At 39.4% G+C, this 20,427-nt stretch overlaps 1 protein-coding gene across 2 annotated transcripts in view; it reads left to right on the top strand.

Moving 5' to 3' along the window:
* LOC110959454 (F-BAR and double SH3 domains protein 2) overlaps window positions 1-20,427 on the top strand; it is a 77,663-nt gene that overhangs the window by 39,220 nt on the left and 18,016 nt on the right. Inside the window, exons 9-14 of one of the 2 annotated variants that reach the window (XM_022206331.2) lie at window positions 3,857-3,979; window positions 5,583-5,678; window positions 6,819-6,893; window positions 13,896-14,012; window positions 14,126-14,230; window positions 20,169-20,258. In XM_022206331.2, the coding sequence (XP_022062023.1) occupies window positions 3,857-3,979; window positions 5,583-5,678; window positions 6,819-6,893; window positions 13,896-14,012; window positions 14,126-14,230; window positions 20,169-20,258 (606 nt within the window). The remainder of the gene's footprint in view (window positions 1-3,856; window positions 3,980-5,582; window positions 5,679-6,818; window positions 6,894-13,895; window positions 14,013-14,125; window positions 14,231-20,168; window positions 20,259-20,427) is intronic. The other variant, XM_022206338.2, reaches the window with a different exon arrangement.

Here is a 20,427-nt window from a genome sequence, read left to right as displayed (position 1 = left end):
GGGTGCTTGAGCATCTATACTATGAGGCCATTCTGAATAATAGATCCTCAGCTCCCTGTGACAGAAGGACAGGACTGCAGGGAAATAATGCACATACACAAATGCATGCATGCAAACACACAAGGAGAATGAGGGACACTGCTGGAGGGAAGCAAGCTGTTCATTCTCTCTCCCTCCTCTGCAGTTTCCTTTGTGGTGTTTACAGGTCTTCACCTGAAACTCTGCGATAAAAGCACTTCCAAGCAGTGCAGCCAATTGCATCACAATAAAGTCTGTATTTCTTGTACTGCTGAGACTTTGTGGGGAAACACTGTACGCTTTTTGGGCCTATTCATTCGTTGTACTTGTCTTACACTGCAGTTACCCTGTGGAATCTATTGTACTCTTACTACATTGCATTGCCACAGACATTAATCATTGGATGTGGCAATGGAAAGACTTTCTGAATGTAGTAGGGACTTGGATAAAAGGTGGTAAATTTCACCATTCAGGAATCTTCCTGACAGCTAATTCTACAGCAGAGAAAATCCATCAAGCCCCTTTAGCTAGATCAGGCTAGGTCATCTGTTGTTAATATTAAACCAGAGAGAAGAGGGTGATGTGTGGAAGAGATGACTGAAGGATAATAGAATGGTTTTCTGGGGATGATGGATGAGGAGACTTATAAGTGAAAGCCTTGTTTAGATCAAAACTTCACATCATAAATAGTGACTGTAATGAGAACTGTACCAGGCTGCAGTAATAACTTACATCTCATACGTGAGCTCTACTGTCCTTGTCAATGCGACAGCTGTGAGAAAGGACAGAGAAGGAACAGGCTGCTCCACATCTCCCTCTGCTGTTGGCCGTTAATGCTGTTATTACTGTCAATCTTTGCACACACACACACACACACACACATACACTTTTGCTCCTCTGTCTGCTCCACTGTGCTGTACTTATTGTTCGCACTCACACAGTCGTTCAACCCAAACACACACAAAAAAACACACACACCCATTGGCCATGGTGCAGGGACGGGGCTTTTTCTGGAAGCTGACTCACTTCATTTCAACACTACCCTAAATGGATGAAAAGAGGAGGGGAGGAAGAGAGGAAAGGGGGAGGAGGAAATGACCAGCATGATGAGGGAACATTTAGAGAGAAGTCAGCCAGCAACCCACCCTTAATGACATAATTTCCTTGTCAATATCCCATTGTTTTATAAGTGTGTATTTGTCAGTGTAAGGAACAGACAGTTGTAGGTGTTAGTGGGAGGCTGTAGACTTGGCCTTAAAGATCATCTGGCTTGCGCAGTGTTTGCAGGTTTTTCAGAGCATGAGCTTTAGTGAAGTACTTTGGCCAGAGCAGTGTGTTCGTGTCTATTTCAGAGTTGATGTGTGTGTGTGTGTGTGTGTGTGTGTGTGTGTGTCTGTGTGTCTGCGGTCTCTGTGTTTTGTTGAATTGGAATCTGAACCCCTTCACCTTCCCCTGCAGCTGTGAGAACACCATCCAAAGAACACTTTTTACACAGACACACACAGAAACACAATTTTAGACGCACACACGTCTCCCATGCACTTATTTTTTCAGCCTGCCTCCCTCTTTCACCCTCTAATACCTTTTCAAATGCTCTCTCTTCCTCTCTTTCTCCTCTCCATTAGCTGCTCTCTTTCTGATTTGTCTGTTTGGCAGTGTGGCCGACTGCTTGGCAGCACTAGCCCAACTCCCCATAGGAAGGCTGTTCATTTGGACTGCATACTTCATTAAAATGTCTTTATATCAGTGCATCAAAACCTCTAATGATAAGAGCTGTCAAATGAAAACATCTGCTCGGTTTCTCTCCTGCCCTCGACTTCCTGCCGCCACACTCTTGCCTCTTATTGATTGTCTCAACGTTTTTCTTCTAATTGCTTTGTTTTTCTTCCTTTTCCAGTTGAATGAATGAAAATGTAATTCATAAAAACACACCATATACTCCCTTTGCACTAGAATTTATGGCTTAGAGATGCCAGGCCACTGAGATGTGTCAGTGTGTGGAAAAGTCAACTTGCCTTTTTTAATATTGATTGACTATTTCTATTTAAATTGTTTCTACATTTTACTCTATAGTATATTTTCTATATATGTGTTGTTAAGATAAACAGTGTTTTATTTATTCCCCATTTATGTTCTAGATTCTTGAAATCTCTGAACCTTGAAACCTGCTGTTGGATTTGAAAAGCATTTTGTCTTCGAAAATTGTCAAAATTGCACCATTTATCAGAACTAGAAACGGAGATAAAAACAAAGATAATGATTAGATTTTGAACACTCCAGTCATTCTTCAGCTGCTTATCAGTGACTTTCCACTTGGTTGGGAGTGTTACCAAATCTAAGCTTGAAGTATTTCCTCAAATGATTGATTCTAAAAGTTCCCCTCCTAAAATAAACCAAAACTAAATTTGTTCCAGAAGTGGTAACACCTGTAGGCATTTGGAAAGTACATGTTGATTTCAAGTTTTTCCAATCTTTGTGAAACAAGTAATCCAAGAAACTTAATTCTCATTCTTTGATTAATGGCATTAGAATTGTTATACTGCACAAAATACATTTTTCTTCTCTACTTTGTCATGTTTGTGCTTTTTCCATAGATGTTTATATTGCAATAAAAAATGTCTTAACGGTCAGTAAAAATGTAATGGGAGCAGACACACAGAAAAAATGTTGAGAGTTCAAGGGAATAAACCTAAGATATGCTAAAAGTAGACTCATGCAGCAGGTTTTTAAAATGCTAACAGATTTTTATCGGGTTGCATCACGCACATAAAGAGAAACTTCTCAGATATTATTCTCTCTAATCTCAGGCATGCACCACGTGCATTTCAAGATCTGAAAGTAATCAATCGCACACTGCAGGATGTTATTACGTTTGTCATGCCAAAGGGAGCAGTTTATATGCTATCCGGTTGAACAGAGCGGCAACACGTGATTTCATGGAGAAGCAGATGTAAACAAAACAGAGAATGTGCTGTAACACTAATATTACTGTGCAGTCAGAAAAAACAAAAGCAGAAAGCTAAATGGGTCTGGATGAGAAAATGTTTAGGAAGCTGCAGTTAAGATGGGTTGTTGTGAAAACTGGAGGTGAGATTTTAACACATCTGTCATATCTGTGGATCACATAAATAGCCTGTAGTGCTAGAATGTTTAGCAATGCTTAGCAACTGTGTCTTTTGCTCTGGGCAGTAGTGTGATAATCATAACATCCTAATTTTAATTTGAAGGTATCAGACATGTTTGATGCAAATTGGGCCAACCCCAAAGAGACTGCAAACATTTGACTGGATCTGTAAACGCTTCACGTTAGCAAATAATCTGGGCTGAGCATGGGTTCATGGGTTCTAAGGCCAGATTTCTTCTGTGATTGTAGGAAGGACTGAAACAGGGTAAATTGGCCCAAAATTCCTTTAATGTGAGCCCAGCTTAAGAGTCCCCTGTAGGGATGTCATAATTCATCCCAGAAGGTGAGGTCTTCCTCCAGGCTCCGAAACAAAGCATGCAAGCATTGTTATGGTCAGGCTCCCGGTTCCAAAATAGCAGAGATTAAATGAACGCTGGAAGATTCATGATGAGACACAAAACATTGTTGTGCACAGCTTTGTGACTGTGAACATTAAACAGCCCATCACATTTGAATGAATGTAGAAAAGCAGTATATTGCTAAAGGTTTTGCATTGACTGGCATCATTCACCTACTCTTTGACCCTTCTTTTCGTTCCTATCTGTCTCCCCCTAATTCCATTGTACTCTGTACTTTATTATTACGGATTATGGAATTACTCTGAATTAATCCTTTCTTGACGTAACCTCTGGTCCTTCTCTCTCTGTCCTCTAGGCCTTGGATGGTAGAATCTATGAGCATGTGAAAGACTACCTGGTATCTCTGTGTCGTACCGAGCTGGAGGCCTCACAAGCTACACACAACACTTTCCAGTTCCTTTTGGACAAATCCACAAGGGTGAGTCAGATGTAGTGAGGGATACAGATACATTGTGCTCATTTGTAAGTTGGTTCTTGTAGAAAAAATATTTTTTGATCTCAAAACACAGTTCTGATTGTGTAACCCGCTCAGTGTATTTTGCAGAAGCTATCTCTGTTTCTGAAATGAATGGTATAACTTGACACTTTGTTTGTTTTCTTACATGACTTTTGTGGAACTGGAACTTGATATTTCTAAGGAAACTAAGATCCGTAGATGATAAATTTAAACAGAGCGTGAGAAACAAAATGACAACATATGACCTTTTTTTGTCATATGTTTTAGAGCTTCCTGTTGTCTTAGTTTGCTGTATCAGTATGTCTCAGGAAATGTTTCTCCCTACTCCCTAAAGAATTGGAACTCGGTGGCAAAATAATGGATCTGCAACCAAAACGACACACTGTGATTGGTTTTCATCAACACAGCATGCCCTGGCTAGCAGAATTCTCAATATGCCATCTCTTGCAACTGATCAGTTGTGTTACAGTATCTAACTGGTTTCATTCCTTGCTACAGTTTTACTGGCTTTAGTTTTTCCTTTTTGTCTTTGGAAGCTTGGCTATGCAAATGTGGTAAAATGTGCAAGCTCTTTCACTCAAACAAGGGAAGTAAGTTGTTTGCTAAAAAGAAAAGTTGACTGATTGATGTGCATGTGCATCAATCATATTTCTTCAAATCATTTATACCATTGTGAAAGTAACCAAGAAAAAGCTCGTTTTTCTGTTTGCGACATTCTGTTTCCTCAGTCATGTCATTCACTGCACATTAAAAAGGGCTGTCTATATTCGGTTGTTGCCCCCAGCACATAGCAGGACTGGGCTGAGTGCTTACCGTTTGCAGCTGTCACTCAGTAAAACTCTGGAATTGATGAGGAGGTTCATAGAAACCAAAGCCTGGTGTGGCAGGTGGATTTTTTTTTTAAAAAACACCTCTGCAGTCTCTTCATCAAAATGAAGCTGTGAGCCTGTATTTTCTAGCTGTGTGTGAAATTCTTCCATTAAAAACAAAACAATCTAAATGTGTATCAGTCATAGGTTTCAAGCAGTTTTGATGTAGCATCCACTAATAGCCCATCAAGTATTTCATAGTTACTTAGACAGACAGCAGCAAAGTTCAGGTGATAGCAGCAAGTAATTTGTGAAGCCAGCAACAGACGCTGCAGCATCCCCAGAAAAAACTAAATAAATTACAACGCAACCGGTTCGATCTGAAAGTACTTTACAGCCACATCCACTAACACAGGTGACAGCTACCAGTTGTGTCAGGCCTCTAATTGAAGAGGTGGGGATCCGTTTTTTGTTTAACGGATACATTTATTGACATCTCTGCAGACCTCTAACCCGAAAATGAATGCCATAAATGTGATACTTAAAATATATATATGAATGTTAAGTACTCACCCAATATAGGCCTGAAATGCGGCAGTGAAAAAGTTCGTGGTTTCCTGCTTCACTGGGAACAGAAGCTGGGTCAGCATGGACTCACTGAGGTTACAGTGGATTCAGATATTGATGAGCTTTTGCAGCTGCAAACATGCATGCAAATGTACAGGATTAACTCTCTCCCACTGTCTTTCTCCCAGATAATACAAGAGTTTAACCAGCAGTTGTTCATGCAAGAGAATCCCGTGTTTCACAAAGCACACGACTTCCAGTTCCAGCCCAGCGAATGTGACACGGTGAGACTCGCATAGCTGCACACACACCGACCGTATTAATGTTCACACACATGCTGCGATGTGCTTATAGTGGTTGGATTGTTTGTATATGAACCTGTTCGAACAGTAACAGCTCCTGTAGCTCCCTCTTCCTGTTTCAAACACGGACGCACACACACACTCCCCCGTACAAATAGCAGTCAGCCTCTTGTTGCCACGTGGGCTTCTCCCTCATCCTACTTTTTCTGTCCCTTCCAGTATTGTGCTTTACACCCGTGGCTTAAGTCTCATGCTCAAGCTCATCTCAGTCAGTTGAATCACTGAAGCAGAATTAATTTACCTTTATTCTTATGGTTTTACTGAATGGCATTAATACATCTTGGGCTGAGAGGCTTGCTGAGCTGAAAATCAGACAGCCAAAGCTCTGATCATTCTTACTCCCTGGAGAGATCTTTGGGTCTTTTGTTTTCAGCCTTTGGAGGTTTCTTTTATGTTCACAATCCAAGATGGACTTGTCCAGTTAACTAGTGTCTTTGACAGTCGGATAGAAAGAGCATAAATCAACTCTGTGTTCTAATTTTAAGTGTCAACGCCAAATGCTGTGTCCATTGGGAGCTTATCTTTCTAGTTCTGGATTATTTTTATTTTTCACATGAGCTCATCTAAAAATCTTTTAAATTCAATTGATTTCTGAATGTTAGAAATGATTTAAGATTGTCAAACACTGATTGTCTGTGTGATCTTAATGGAGCAGCAGGAATCATGTTGTCTCCCCTCTCCGGCGACTTTCTAAGTATTGCTGGCTAAAAAAGAAATATCTCTCACTGGACACAGCTTCTAATCCCTCTACAGAGTAGCTATCCTCTTCTCCTGTGTGTGAGTCATATCGTGCTCTCTTGTTTCTCAGCTTCTCTCTCTTGCTGTGTTCTGCCAGTTTCTCCTTCCTTCAATGATCTTTTTTCCTTTTTCTGGTATTCTAACATTTTTCTGAGTAACAATGTTCTATTCCTTCCTTGTGTCCTCCTGTTCCTCTACAACCTTTGCTAACACTTGTCCCTAAACTTTTTTCCATTAACCCTTCCTTGTGTTTGTGTGTCCGTGTGCTTGCACTGCTGCTCTCGGGTGTGTGGATCTGTGGATGTCTGTGTGTGTGTGTGCCAGACTCTGAGCTCGGTGCAGCAGTTGGTGGACATTGAGCCGTCGCCCGTCAGTGCCATGAGAATGACCCTGGCACAGGTAGTCTTAACCGTTGTTAGCATTCCCATTTTCACTCCTGACACAAACCATGGCTCATCTAATCCATTCATATCCTAATATCTCTATATGTCCTGGTAACTTTGTCTTGAACATGTACTGTAGGGAGCTCTTTGTACCAAACAAAGTTTAGCTGGATATCTTAATAATGCACCCTGACCACTGAGGCTGTGATTGATGTTTTTTGCATACTTGTGAATCACTATATGTTTACATTCGCACTACAAAGCAACTGAATGGTTGAACATAGAATTTTGTTTCTGGTTTTGACCCACAAAAACAACTTTTCCCACTAGTGGTAGCCATACTGCGGTCTGATTGTTTTCATCTGGTTTATTTCAGGATGCTTATGGTTTCATGGTCACAGTCAAACTGAGATGAATAGATGACCTGTTACATTAAAAGCAGATGAAAAAACCTACGGTTATTTGTGTTAAGCATTTTCCTGACATTGTTTGTCTGCACTACAGAACCACTGCCTGCGATAATGAAACTTGGGATACTTGACATAAGCTGCGTTTCCATTACCCTTAGATATGCACAAAATGTAAACAGTGCAATAAAAAACTGGTAATGGAAACACCTGAATTTTGAAAAAGGACTAAAATATCGCTAAAAAGTTTTTACGCTCTCATGAGGTGGTTTTTCAGACGTTTCCATATTGAAAAATATCGCAAAAGCGCAATGGAAACACTTTTTCCGCAATTATACGTCACCTGACGTGACGTACCTGGTCACATGACCAGTTCTCTCAGAGTAAACATGGCGCGGTACGTGTGGACAGAAGAGGAGACAGAGACTTTTCTTGCCATTATTCTTGAGAAAAACATCACTGCCATACTAGACAGCCAACAGCAGAGGAATGCAGAGTGTTAGAAGGAGATAGAAACAGAAATGAGGGAGAAAGGGTTCGTTCATCTTCCTGCAGTGAAATCTCACGGGATGATATTTTACGAGAGTTACGATGCTTCTGCCCAGAACAACCTTCAATGGAAACACGTTCAAAGCGCAAATATACTGTGTCGAAATTTTAGAAGTATTGCTTTTATTTTGCGAAAAACTGTAATGGAAACCCAGCTATAGACATTTTTATCCAAGCATGCCTTATAGGTCCACAAAGAGAAGAAGGTCGTTGCCAGGTCAATGACTTTAGAAAACAATGTTGTGACATTAAATAGACCTTAGTGTGATGATAGGCCCTGCTTTCTTCAAATTCTATAACTGACTGATAGACAGTCTGCTGGAATTACCATTAAATCCCAACTATCCTGGCAAGCAGTGAAGGTCGATCCCTCTGCTTACACAGAAAGTGGAGGAGCCATTACAGCTCGTCTAGCCTATTTTGGCACAGTGCTTTCATACAGGGGACAGTGAACACCAGCATGAAAAATATTAGTGCGTAAAGTCACCAGAAGAAAGATGAAAAGTAGACTCATACTTTTTACTCGTACTGATACAGCCCAGTTTTTTTTATGTTGCTGAGCAAGAATATCAACGTATTAATTGCTGTTGGCACATCATTGTGCTCTACAAATCATTTGTTTTAGTCATGACTCTCCAGATTGTAGCTTTAGGATTACTGTTGTCACACCCATAGGCACATTGAGTGCAACTTTCTTTCAGGATACATTTTCCACTTCTACAGAATTTTAGTGGAAGTCATAGTAAGAAACTTAAGTGTGAGTACTTTCATGTCCATTTGTCACAATAACATGACTGACTGTTGAATGCTGCAGCATCACCACACAGCTGTGCCTACAGTTACACTTACTGTACAACCTTATGAGCATTACTAGTCTTTAAAATTAGAACAAGCATGACAAATGTGTGGGAGGTTCTGAACTACAGGTTTACTTGGAGTGAAGCTTCTCCTTATATGCAACAACAGAACAGCAATCGCTTTGCATTACTGAATAAAAAGTCTATATTTCTCTTACTTTTATGACTTTTCCTGCCTACCCTATTTACCTGCCTTTAGTCCCGTGGTTGCAAACTGTGAGACAAACACTACCAGTGAAAAATTTGGACACTTTCTCATTCAGTGTTTTTTCTTTATTTTTACTACTTTCTACATTGTAGATACATACGGTAGACATCAAAACTATGAAGCAAGATACATGGAAGCTTTGCAAACCCCGGCCTTCTCTCAATGAGCTTAATAAGGTAGTCACCTGGAGTAGGTTTTCACTTCACAGGTGTGCCTTGTCAAGGTCAATTTGTAGAATTTCTTGCCTTCTTAATGGGGGTTGGGACCATGAGTTGTGTTGTGTAGAACTCAGGTCGGTACACAGTTTACAACCCTATTTGACAACTCTTAGAATCCATATTATGACAAGAACCTATCAGCTAAGTAAAGAGAAATAACTGTCATCATTACTTTAAGAGCTGAAGGTCAGTCTTTAAAATTGCAAAACTTTGAATGTATCTCCAAGTGCAGTCGCAAAAATGGCGCTATGACGAAACTGACACTCAGGGACCGCTCCAGGAAAGGAAGACCAAGATTCACCTCTGCTGCTGAGGATAAGTTCATCCGAGTCACCGGTCTCAGAAATCACAAGTTAACAGCACCTCAGATTAGAGCCCAGATAAATGCCACACAGAGTTCTAGTAGCAGACACATCTCTACATAAACTGTTCAGAGGAGACTGACCAATCAGGCCTTTATGGTCAAATAGCTCCTAAGAAACCACTGCTAAGGAAAAGCAACAAGCAGAAGAGATGTTTGGGCCAAGAAACACCCGCCGTGTGTTTGTGTGACACAGAAAAGGTGAACGGATGGTCTCTACATGCATGGTTCCCACCATGAAGCATGGAGGAGGAGATGTGAGGGTGTGGGGGTGCTTTGCTGGTGACACTGTTGGGATTTATTTAAAATTGAAGACACACTGAACCAGCATGGCTACCACAGCATCCTGCAACGTCATCCCATTTGGTTTGTGTTTAGTTGGACCATCATTTACTTTTTAAACAGAATGAGCCCAAACACACCTCCAGGACATGTAAGGACTATTTGACCAAGAAGATGACCTGGCCTCCACAGTTATCTGACCTAAACCCAATCCAGACGGTTTGGGATAAGATGGACTGCAGAGTGAAGACAAAAGGGCCAAAGAGGTGCTCAGCATCTCTGGGAACTCCTTCAAAACTGTTGGAAAACCATTCCAGGTTCTACCTCATGAAGCTCATGGAGAGAAAACCAAGAGTGTGCAAAGTAGTAACAAAGCAAAGAGTGGCTATTTTGAAGAATCTAAAATATAAAACATGTTTTGACTTATTTCCACTTCTTGTGTACTACATAATTTGGTGTGTACATTCTTAGTTTTGATGTCTTCAGTTAGAATCTGCAATGTAAATAGTCTTGAAATAAAGAAAACATTAAATGAGGTGTGTCCAAACGTTTGACTGGTTGTGTATAAGCCAATAATACTAGAGAGTACATAGTCTCTATTTAAGCTAATTCTCTGCCTGCAGTAATGTTACTATAAAAGCTTTTTTGTTCTGCCTTGTCTAGTTGCTCCACGGTACTGAAACAAAGCTACATTTGCTGGATTACTGAATACCGCTGTTATGGCTGTACTTCTCATCACTGTAATGCTGTCACATGTGTTGGTGAGCAATGCAGTCCCAACACCAGATGATTCATCAGAAGCCGTAACCTAGTTGCTGTTATGTCATCTGTTGAAATATCACCATGCTATCATCACCCTCCCTTTGATAAATGAGTACATTTTTTTGTTGTGTGTGACTTTTATTTGCACATTCAGTGTGTTCTTGTTTCAAAATATGGTAATGGGAGACGTAATGACCGCCTCTGTTGTTTTGTATTTTTTTGTCTGTGTATATTTTCTTTATTAGTTTCTATGTTCACCATTACTGAATTAAAATCGAGCTACAGGCTGAATGTGAATTAGTAAAAGTGTTAGTAAATGGTAGGAAAGTCTGTCCAAATAGTTGTTCTAATTAAAATGTCTACATCTGCCAGCTGAACTCTGTTAACTGGAGAATGTTGGCAGTATAGTACTGACTGTTCAATAATACTGCAAAGAAGACTAAAACATAATTGATTTTGAATATAGACAGTCTTTTCTGCATTATAAGCAGCTCTTTACCTGTACACATATTTTTCCTCTTCACTGCTGATGCTAACTCCTTTTGTCTTTTTGCCATTAATACACAAAAAGTCTAATCATAGCCACGTAAAGGGACTGCTGTCTGCTCTAATGCAGGTTGTGCAGACACCCTGGAGTCTTAGACTCCCACTGCTTTTAGGAATCCATTAAAACAGCTTACATAGAAATACTGCTGCCTTGACTAAAGTGTGATACAGGTGCTGTTCAACGTGATGTATTATATTAGTGAAGACAGCGGTATGTCTCTGCAAGCTGTGGAGAGAGATCCTTTTTTAGAAAACAATGGGAGCCTGTGACTTGTGTGAATTGATGCAAACCTGCATGAGAACAGACAGTTGCTTCTTACTTCAGTAAAACCGTTGCTAGGTTTAGACCTTTTTGGTATTTTGGTCTGACAGTAATATAATGGAAAGATGAAGTGTTGAGGTTGAAGGGATGACATACAAGATTACAGCTGCATGATCTAATAGTCTGATAGGAGACTTTTAAACTCAAACCAGCACCAGAATCAGGATGCCATAAGTCCTATCCACACACACAACTTCACTTTTACTTGATCCCTGTGGTTTTAAAATGACACAGTTGTTCTATACAGTCCTCAAAATGACTGCTATTATGGCAGTTGAGGTTGTTATTGAAGTACACTATGATTGCACAGTTCTGAGTTCACTGTGCTGTACTTCACATTTCTCTTACCGGACAGGCTGACCAGCTATGGGTTTTCCTGTTGCCACATTTAAAGAATTTGCTAAATAGTTTTATAATCCTGATTTGATAAATCCATATTTGACAGTGGACTTTTCACATTTTCACTGCATCATATATATATATATATATATATATATATATATATATATATATATATATATATATACATACACCAGTAGAGATTTGTCAGGGCTAAGGTTAGACTTTTAAGGTTAGGGTCAGGGGTCAGATTTAAAGTTCCATCTCTACTGGTAGAGATTACAATTGCAAACTCTAGTGGTAGAAACTCCAATTCTACCAAATTGCAGTCTCTACCCTGACATATTTTTATATATATATATATATATATATATGTGTGTGTATGTATATATGCTGGTAGAACACCTAAAAATGATGTCAATAATTTTAGCAAATTCTCAAAACAGAAATTAGCTGAGCTCTTTCCTTGACGTCATTTTACAGCCATTGTTCTAATCTAGCTTTCTGCCTCCATCTCTTAACTCCCTGCGATTCTCCGGTGCCTAAATGTAATTAAACTGTAAATCTCCAGTGTAATACTCTTCGTTTCACACCTATACTTAGCTAGATTTATGCACTATTGTTGCTGCGTCAGCACATAATTAATAGATGTGATGTGCTTTTATATTATTGTGTCGCTTAATTTGGCTAGCATACATTTATTATCAGATTATGGGAACCCCAGTCTATCAGATCTGTGAACACACTGAATGTCTCTGCAATCCTAAGTTCAGTTTATTTTTGTTGGATGTGTCATTTCATTTTTTTCATAGGCTACTTATTCATGCCACAGAATTTACAGAAAGTACTGTATGGATGTTATGAATAATGCTCAGTAAGCACACTTATTTGTTAAAGGACTAAGAGTGTTGTATGACCGGCACATTGCAGAGCCTCTTGAAGGATATTTGCTATACTAGGCAATAGAAATACAACTAACTTAAGCTGAGCTAAAAACTGAAGAAAGGGAAGTTACAAGATTACTAGAAATATCCTTTTAGTTTCCCTACCCCAGCAGAATGCAATAAAAACATAATTTCTGACTCAAATTTGTTATCAAGTAAAGAACATATCGATAAAAATAAAGGATAGAAAGGGCATTTTTCCACTTTTATCAAGCCTGCCTTCAAATCTGAATCCAAAATGTACACAACCATCTATATTTTAAATGTCCAGTTTTCTGTCTGAATACAGGGATAAATTTGTAAGTTTTTTTTGTAAAATTATTAATAATTGACTAAAGAAGCAGCAATCAAACTCATCAAAACATCATTAATTAAAATTTGCGGTTTAAACAGAATCTGATTGACAGTGACCAAACAACCCCCAAACCGTCATCGGATTTTCATTCAAATGTTACTAAATGGTTGCTAATGGATAGAAATAGATGGTATGACCCAACTAATCCCTGCCCACTTCAAACCAGCAAGAAAAATGCAGAGAAAAGAAAAAGAAATCTCCCCTGCAAAATAAGCACAAATACTTTAACTTTGGCAAAAAGCATGGCCATTTAAAGGGGAATTCAGTTAGAGAAAGAAAGAAGCGGACTCAAAAATGTGTTTTCAAGGCTTTTAGGAAATAAGGTTTGAAATATGATCTGTGCTGATTCTGTCATTGGTAAGTGGTTGAACTCTGAGTCAGATTTAATACCCAAGTCTGTGAAGAAAAACTACCACATGGCTGTAATTGATGCTGAATGTTCTATTGGAATGCCATTTAGATTCTGTGTCAGGCTCACATGTTTTATTTTTTATATATTAAAAAGAAAAAGAAAAAGTTGCGTACGAGGGGCTGTGGCCACGCACCTCCTGTTCTCTCACTTGGTTGTATGCACAAAAACACTCACGCACACATTCTCACACACTCATGGTCTTGCACATGTGGTTTTAATTGCAGCCGTTTTGTTTGGAGAGGATAACAATAGATCTTTGCGACACACGCCGCATTAATTACGTGAGAAGGAAACAGTCTCTCTCACACTTTCTTTAGCTTAATTAACAGCCTCTGTATAGTACATCACACACCTTGAGCTGTTAGCTGTGACGCTGTGCTTGCGTGTGTTTGCGTGTCTGCAGCTGTGTGTTTACCCATGCCTGTCTGCATGTGTGCGTATGCTTGTCTATATTAGAGTCGTCAGCTGGAGTCGGAGTCGGGGACGACGGAGGAGCACAGTTTGAACAAAGAGGCCAGGAAATGGGCAACAAGAGTGGCCAGAGAGCACAAGAATATCATTCACTGCAAGAGAGTAAGGGACACAGACACTCACCCATTTCACAAAAGCAATATGGGAATTGGAATCGAGCACATGTTTAAGCACTCTATTTCTAATCAAATTGTGTGTTTGTGTGTCGTCTTCAGTCTCTGGAGGAGTGTGAGAGCCACGGCCTGCCTCCCACAGAGCAGGGCAGACTAGATCTGGAGCTGAAGATAGAAGACACCAAAGAAAGCATGCGCAAAGCTGAGGTCTGTAACTCTGTCAATATTTTCCTGTTGTCTCGTCATCTGTGTTTTAACTCAAAGCCTTGATGTGTGAAGTTTCATGTGGGCTTCCTCTGGCGCCTTTGTTTTCTTCTCACAATCTGAAGACATGCAAGGTCAGGTGAACCGAAAACACTAAAACGTGTGTGAATGTGGTGTGTCAGCTCTTCCTCTCCAGGATCGAGCCTGTCCAGGCAAAGCTCCAGCCTCTGCTACCATGCACAGGATACGAGGATATAGAGAACAGATGGATAGATGATTCCTCTCCAGCATTCATTCAGTAGATTTGTAGTTTAATGGTGATGTGATATTATAGCAATGCTGTAACCAACAAGCTATAAATATGTGTTCTTTCTTTGCATTATAGACCCATTTGGGAAACCTTCTGTTCATTGTTTCACTGTGTTCTGCAGTGATCCGCTAATGATTTCTTTGTAGCACACACTGATGCAGAAATACTAAATATTGCATATCTTTGTAAACTCACTTTCCTGCTGTAGCATCAATGCAGCATTAGCATTGCAAATAAGCCCTCTGTTGAAGCGATGCTGCTACCTGCTGCCCAGTCTGTGGTCTGTGTGACTAATCGCTTTGAATATTTGAGTGCAAACAGTGGCAGTTGGCTCTCAGTCCGCTCATCAGCACAGCTCATGTAGCAGCGTACATTTAACAAACACGCACCAACAAACCTTTCACATCGACGGAGATGACGATTCATTAAAGTTATTCACAACAAAAATCTATATCCACAAAGCCCAATAAGCCCAACACACCCCTGTACTCAGCGGTGGAGGCTTAAAGGCATTTTTAATGAATTACAGCATGATCATACTGTTTTTGCAACATTTGAAAATTTAGATATTAGATCCAATAGTTTAGTTTTTAAACCATTTCATCTCATAGGATTTTTCTTAGACTTCTGGCTCTTCTATGTTTTTTCCCACTCTTGTGTCTTTCCCACCCTCTCCTGCCTCTTCCTCATCTTGTCTTCTCTCTCCCTCCTTTCCTTCTACACCTTTCAGCCTTCCCTCTTGCAGAGATATCTATCATTTATGTATTGATCCTCAGATTCAGCCCGCCACACACTGAATGAGACCACTGCATCATCCCCTCCTATCCTCCTGTACTCGATTCTGTCTGCTCCCTCTCAAAAGTCTCTATATTTGTGCTTCTGGGTTTTTTCAGCCTCACTGTGCATCGCTCATTCTCTAACGCTGCCTTTTTGCTGCCACGCTACCTTTCTTATCAGGCAAATTTGGCACCCTCTGCTGTCAGATTTGTTCAAGGTTTGATCGCCTTCTTTTTACTTAGCGAAGCTTTTTCATTGTACTATAAAAAGTAAGAGTAATTCAGCAGCTATCAGTAACTTGTGATCTCACTTTGTACAAGATAATTGGTGGCTTTTCATCACAAAACACAAACCTTCTTCCTACCACACCCTTTCTTTCTTCCTCTCTGTTTCAGTCTCTTACTCACACTGTCTGCTATTCTTTTCTCTTCTAGGCCAGCATTACCTTGACTAAGACGATGAATATTTCATGAGCTCATTTAATACAAATGGCTTCATCACAGAGCTCTTATCACAGAATTCTAAAGGGAGTGAAAGCAGGACAAAAGACATGATGTAGGTGTGATTACAGTGTTATCTGGATAGTCTTCTCTGTTTCATGAATTCCCATCTTCAGGCCATCAAGTCTTTTCCAGCAAAGCTTATATTTAGGATGCGACTCAGTAGTGAGGAAGGCATCCTATGTACAATAAATGTCAGTTTGTGGATTACAACATATTTCTTAGGTATTTCTGTTTTGCTGAATCAGATAATAGTGCTTTGGTGTCACAAGGAAGGAGAATATCTGAAATCCTAGCTTAAGCAAAAACTGTCTGTGATCAGCCAGGAAGAAAGACTGACAGTACAGTTTGCCTGGCTACCTGTCGTCGTTTGCAGATTTTTCATAAATTGCTTAGTTTGCTGATGGCAACATCTTAATGCGCTGTGACGGACAATTGAGTTTAGAAATCAATGTTTAGAGTTAATGCAGTGTTGGTGCTAAAAATGTGACTATCATTATCTGCATGTCACACTGCAGGCATGCCCAGTAAGAATGATACAAGTTTTAAGTTTATTTGAGAAATGTGTTTGTTTTTTGATATTATATACAGAAAATATGATGCTAGAAGCATAAAATTGAATCATAGACACATTTCAGCAGCTTACAGACTTGTTGTAAAAATATGTTAGAGTCATAGATCATGTTGCATTTATGGACAGATGTAGACACACGAGTAGTTTGAATTAGGTAGTGTTCATAGTATTACGGGAAGAGTTAAGTAGGCTTTTTTTCTACCTTTATCGCACAAGACTCAGATTAAGCAAGAAAAATTCTAAGAAGAAAAATGTAAGACTCAAAAGAAATAAAACTGTAGATTTTTTTTAGCTTTCAGTCTATTTTTCGGGGTTCAATAGAGCCTTCAACACACCTCACTCTTTAGAAAAATAATTTTTCTGACTATTATTGGAGTCCATTAATACTGATAGAAAGTGTAGTCCTGTATCTCTGTTCTACGGGTGCTGGTCTGATTTTATAGCCTCAGCTCGAATGCTTCATAAAAAACTCTAAAGCATGAAATCGTGTCTTTCTGTGAAACGGTTATTACCGTAACAAAATTTCACAGCATGATACGAGTGATGCATGCTTTGAGAACAGACAGGTGGTAAGTTTCTTAACATAAAAATAAACGGGTTATATGTTCTTAAATAAATTGTATGTTAGGACCCTCTGCCCCAGGCTTCCCTTACTGCTCTGCTGGGGCTTTTTAATCAAACAACATGCTTCCAAGGTCAAAAATCAAGACAAAATATTGCATTATGACGAATGAGAATCTGTGATGCCAAAAAGCAGCTTTATTCTTTCTTTCTGAAGTGTCAGAGTTACACAGTCTCTACACTGCATTTCCCATACCCATCTATATACAAATATATCATGAGTGAATGAAAATTAGGATTCTTTCAGAATTACTTAAAATTTTTCCAAATCAGAAATCATGAAATATTTTCTTACATCAAAACTCCATGACTGGTGCTAAAAGTGAAGCTCCACAGACAGTGAATGTTTTTTTTTTTTTTAAAGGCGTAAAAACCTTTCTTTTTAACAATTTTTAATTAAACGTGTCCCTGAAATTTTTATTTTTCATTTTTATTTCACCTGCTTCTTTTGTACCTTTAATGTAACAAAATGAAAATTGATAAGTGCATTGCTAATAAAATGTATTATTATTAATAATATAATGAGACTTTACTTTATTGTAGCTACAGTATAATCTATATATATGGTTCATTTTCTTTGTCATATTATTCTAAAAAAACCTGAACATCTGTGAACATCCCTCTATGTCATAAGGCTGTGTCCTTATTGCAGTGTCCTCTTTTTTTTCCTTCTTTTTGCAGTGTCCTGGTTCCAGTTGTAACCTGGGAGCTTTACTGCATGTCCTGCTCTCTGTCACCTCCTTTTCCATCCCTGTTCAGCTGTTGGTATAGTGAAGGCAAATAAAGAGACACAAAACAGTCATAAAATTCTACAATTTAATATCAAGTCATTACTGTATAGACATCTTTGCTGTTTTGCTCTTTCCATAAAGCTCTTAGATGATGGGAAAGTGAGAACATCTGACTCAAGAGGCTGTCCATGCTGACAGTTTTGCCTCCTGTAAATGTGGCGTCAACACAGGGACTAGGTCATGCTCTCAGACACATTTCAGCACAAACAAACTAATAAGGATTGGAAAATGGATCGGAAGGATCTCGTAATGTAGACACATTTTACCTGCGCTGACATGTTATTATCTTTAGAGAATTGAAACAGTCGTGAAACTGTCTTCACTTGCAGTTAATTTTTTGTTACTAAAACACGGTGTGTTCAGAAACACAGTTGACTGAGCTAATGATGCTTGATAATTTTGATAACAGACTGAATTGTGAAGTCTTGTAATTATTGGTAGTAATTACCTCCGCCAAGGAGGTTATGTGACACCTGGCGTTTGTGTGTCCGTCTGTCCATCTGTCTGTCTGTCTGTTAGCAAGATAACTCAAAAACGCCTGGGCAGATTAAGGTGAAATTTTGAGGGGATGTAGACTATGGTAAGAGGAAGAGCTGATTTAATTTTGTTGGCAATCCGGAAAGGATCCTGGATTCTGGATCACTTTGAATTTTTTAGTATGGTTTAGTATGTGGTCCAGAATATGACAAAAACATCATAGGTTAGTATGTCGTCCAACAAATTGGAGCAAGGTGTCCAGATAGCTCAGCTGGTTCAGAAGGTGATTCATAAACAGAACTGTGTCAGAGGTGTAGGTTTGATTCCAGCTCATGATACTTTACTGCATGGGTTTCCTGTTTTCCTCTCTATCCTTGGTGGAGGTCTGAACTCTCTGAGTGCTTTTCTAGTTACCCAGTGTGATCCCACTGTGCTTCCTTATATTGACATTGCAGCACCTCACATATCGTACATAGCATCTTATAGTGTTTGAGTGTGTTGTTTAGGATGGAGCTCACACACAGAATGTCATGGCATTTTCCAAGTAATGTGTTCTCATCTTCTGAGATCACCTGCTTTCAGCACTTACATCTTAGGAGTACCTGAAGTCTAAATGTTTAAACCTGCACCCTTAAATGCCTCTGTACAAAAGGTGGTCTCATAATTCAGAATAATGGACTATTATATAAAGTGAAACAGCTGAATTTGTTTTCTGCAGTATCCCTGCCCATCTATCCCTCCATCTGTTTTCCTGTCTTTCTTTTTGTCAGTCTGAATTGTATTGATTACTGTTACTCAGCTGAACTGTCTGCTGGAGGTTGTGCTGTCTGTCTACCAGCTATCTGTTCTCACACCACTGGCTGCTTCTTATATTGACTCAAACTAATGATATATTGCTGCAAATTCTTTTAAGGAGAAACTGCTGACAGTGTAGTGGCCAATATTTCAACATTTCTCCTTTATAGGTTGGTATATGAACGGTTCAACAGTAACAGCCAATGCTGGTGCTTGACTTTAGTATTTCTTGGGTGCTGCTAGCGAAATGGAAAAACAAAAAACAAAAGACAGAGGCACTTAAGGTGCTCAAATCTTTATTGATCAAAGACAAGGAGTCTGTCTTGACAGTGTCTCTCTGTCTGACTCTATGCCTCTGTGGGATGGAGCTATCAGCTATCAATCTGCTCTGTCAGCATTGGTAAGAAGGGAAAGAGGCAGGTAATGAAAGAGGAAATTGATGAAAACTGTGAGAGACGGCAAGAAAAAAGGGAAAGGATCAGAGATGAAAGAGAGAGATGAGGAGGCGAGACAGACTGAATGTAAATCTCGGGGGTTTCCCTACTGACGGTTAAAGCCTCATCATATTGTCTCATTAGGAAAGAACACAGCACATTGCAGTGTTCACAGCTCGTTAAAACAAAGCACAGCAAGTTTTGATGATTTCCTGTTTAGGAGACTGTGGTTCAGATTTAATGCATTTGGGGATGTAAATTCAGTTCATCTGTCAACAAATGATATGTCATGATTAGAGACAGTTGCTTGTGTTTGCTCTGATTTATGGGTTCACTTAAGTTTTATCTTCATGCATTATTTTAAAAGCCCTTTGTATATAAATCCAATATGTATGAGAGACTGATCCCATCTGGGTACTTCCTGTATATTGAGATGTTTCCTAATAGCTAATTATGTCGTTATTGAGTATGTTTGTATTGTTTCAGCACTGGAGCAAGAAATAGTGTTTTTTGACTGATATGAAGGGATGTTTTTCTATCACTGGAGAATAATATGGGAAAAAAAACTCCAAAACTAATGCCCTGTTAAAGACTGATATAAGAAGAAATGTGTAGGCCGACGGTGTGTGTTTTTTAACATTTCTAATCCTCTCTCTTCAAAGACAATAAAGTTGAAAGCTGAGGCTCGGTTGGACCTTCTACGGCAAGTGGGGGTTGCTGTGGATACGTGGCTGAAGAGCGCCATGAACCAGGTGTGTCATGATGGAAAAACACGTGTATATGCTCTGTGTGTGTAAGTCTCTATTTCTCTCTGCCCGACTTGTTTTTTGCAGAAGCAGTGTTTGATGCCGATGTGACTTCATATCTTTTCATGCATGAGTTATAGTTTGTGTATTCCAGTACGTGGGTGTGAGTGAGCCT

The sequence above is a fragment of the Acanthochromis polyacanthus genome, chromosome 13 (assembly GCF_021347895.1).
Source record: "Acanthochromis polyacanthus isolate Apoly-LR-REF ecotype Palm Island chromosome 13, KAUST_Apoly_ChrSc, whole genome shotgun sequence".
In the NCBI taxonomy this organism is placed as follows: Eukaryota; Metazoa; Chordata; class Actinopteri; family Pomacentridae; genus Acanthochromis; species Acanthochromis polyacanthus.
The sequence above is the reverse complement of the archived record's forward strand: the minus strand, read 5'-3'. Positions and strand labels throughout refer to the sequence as shown.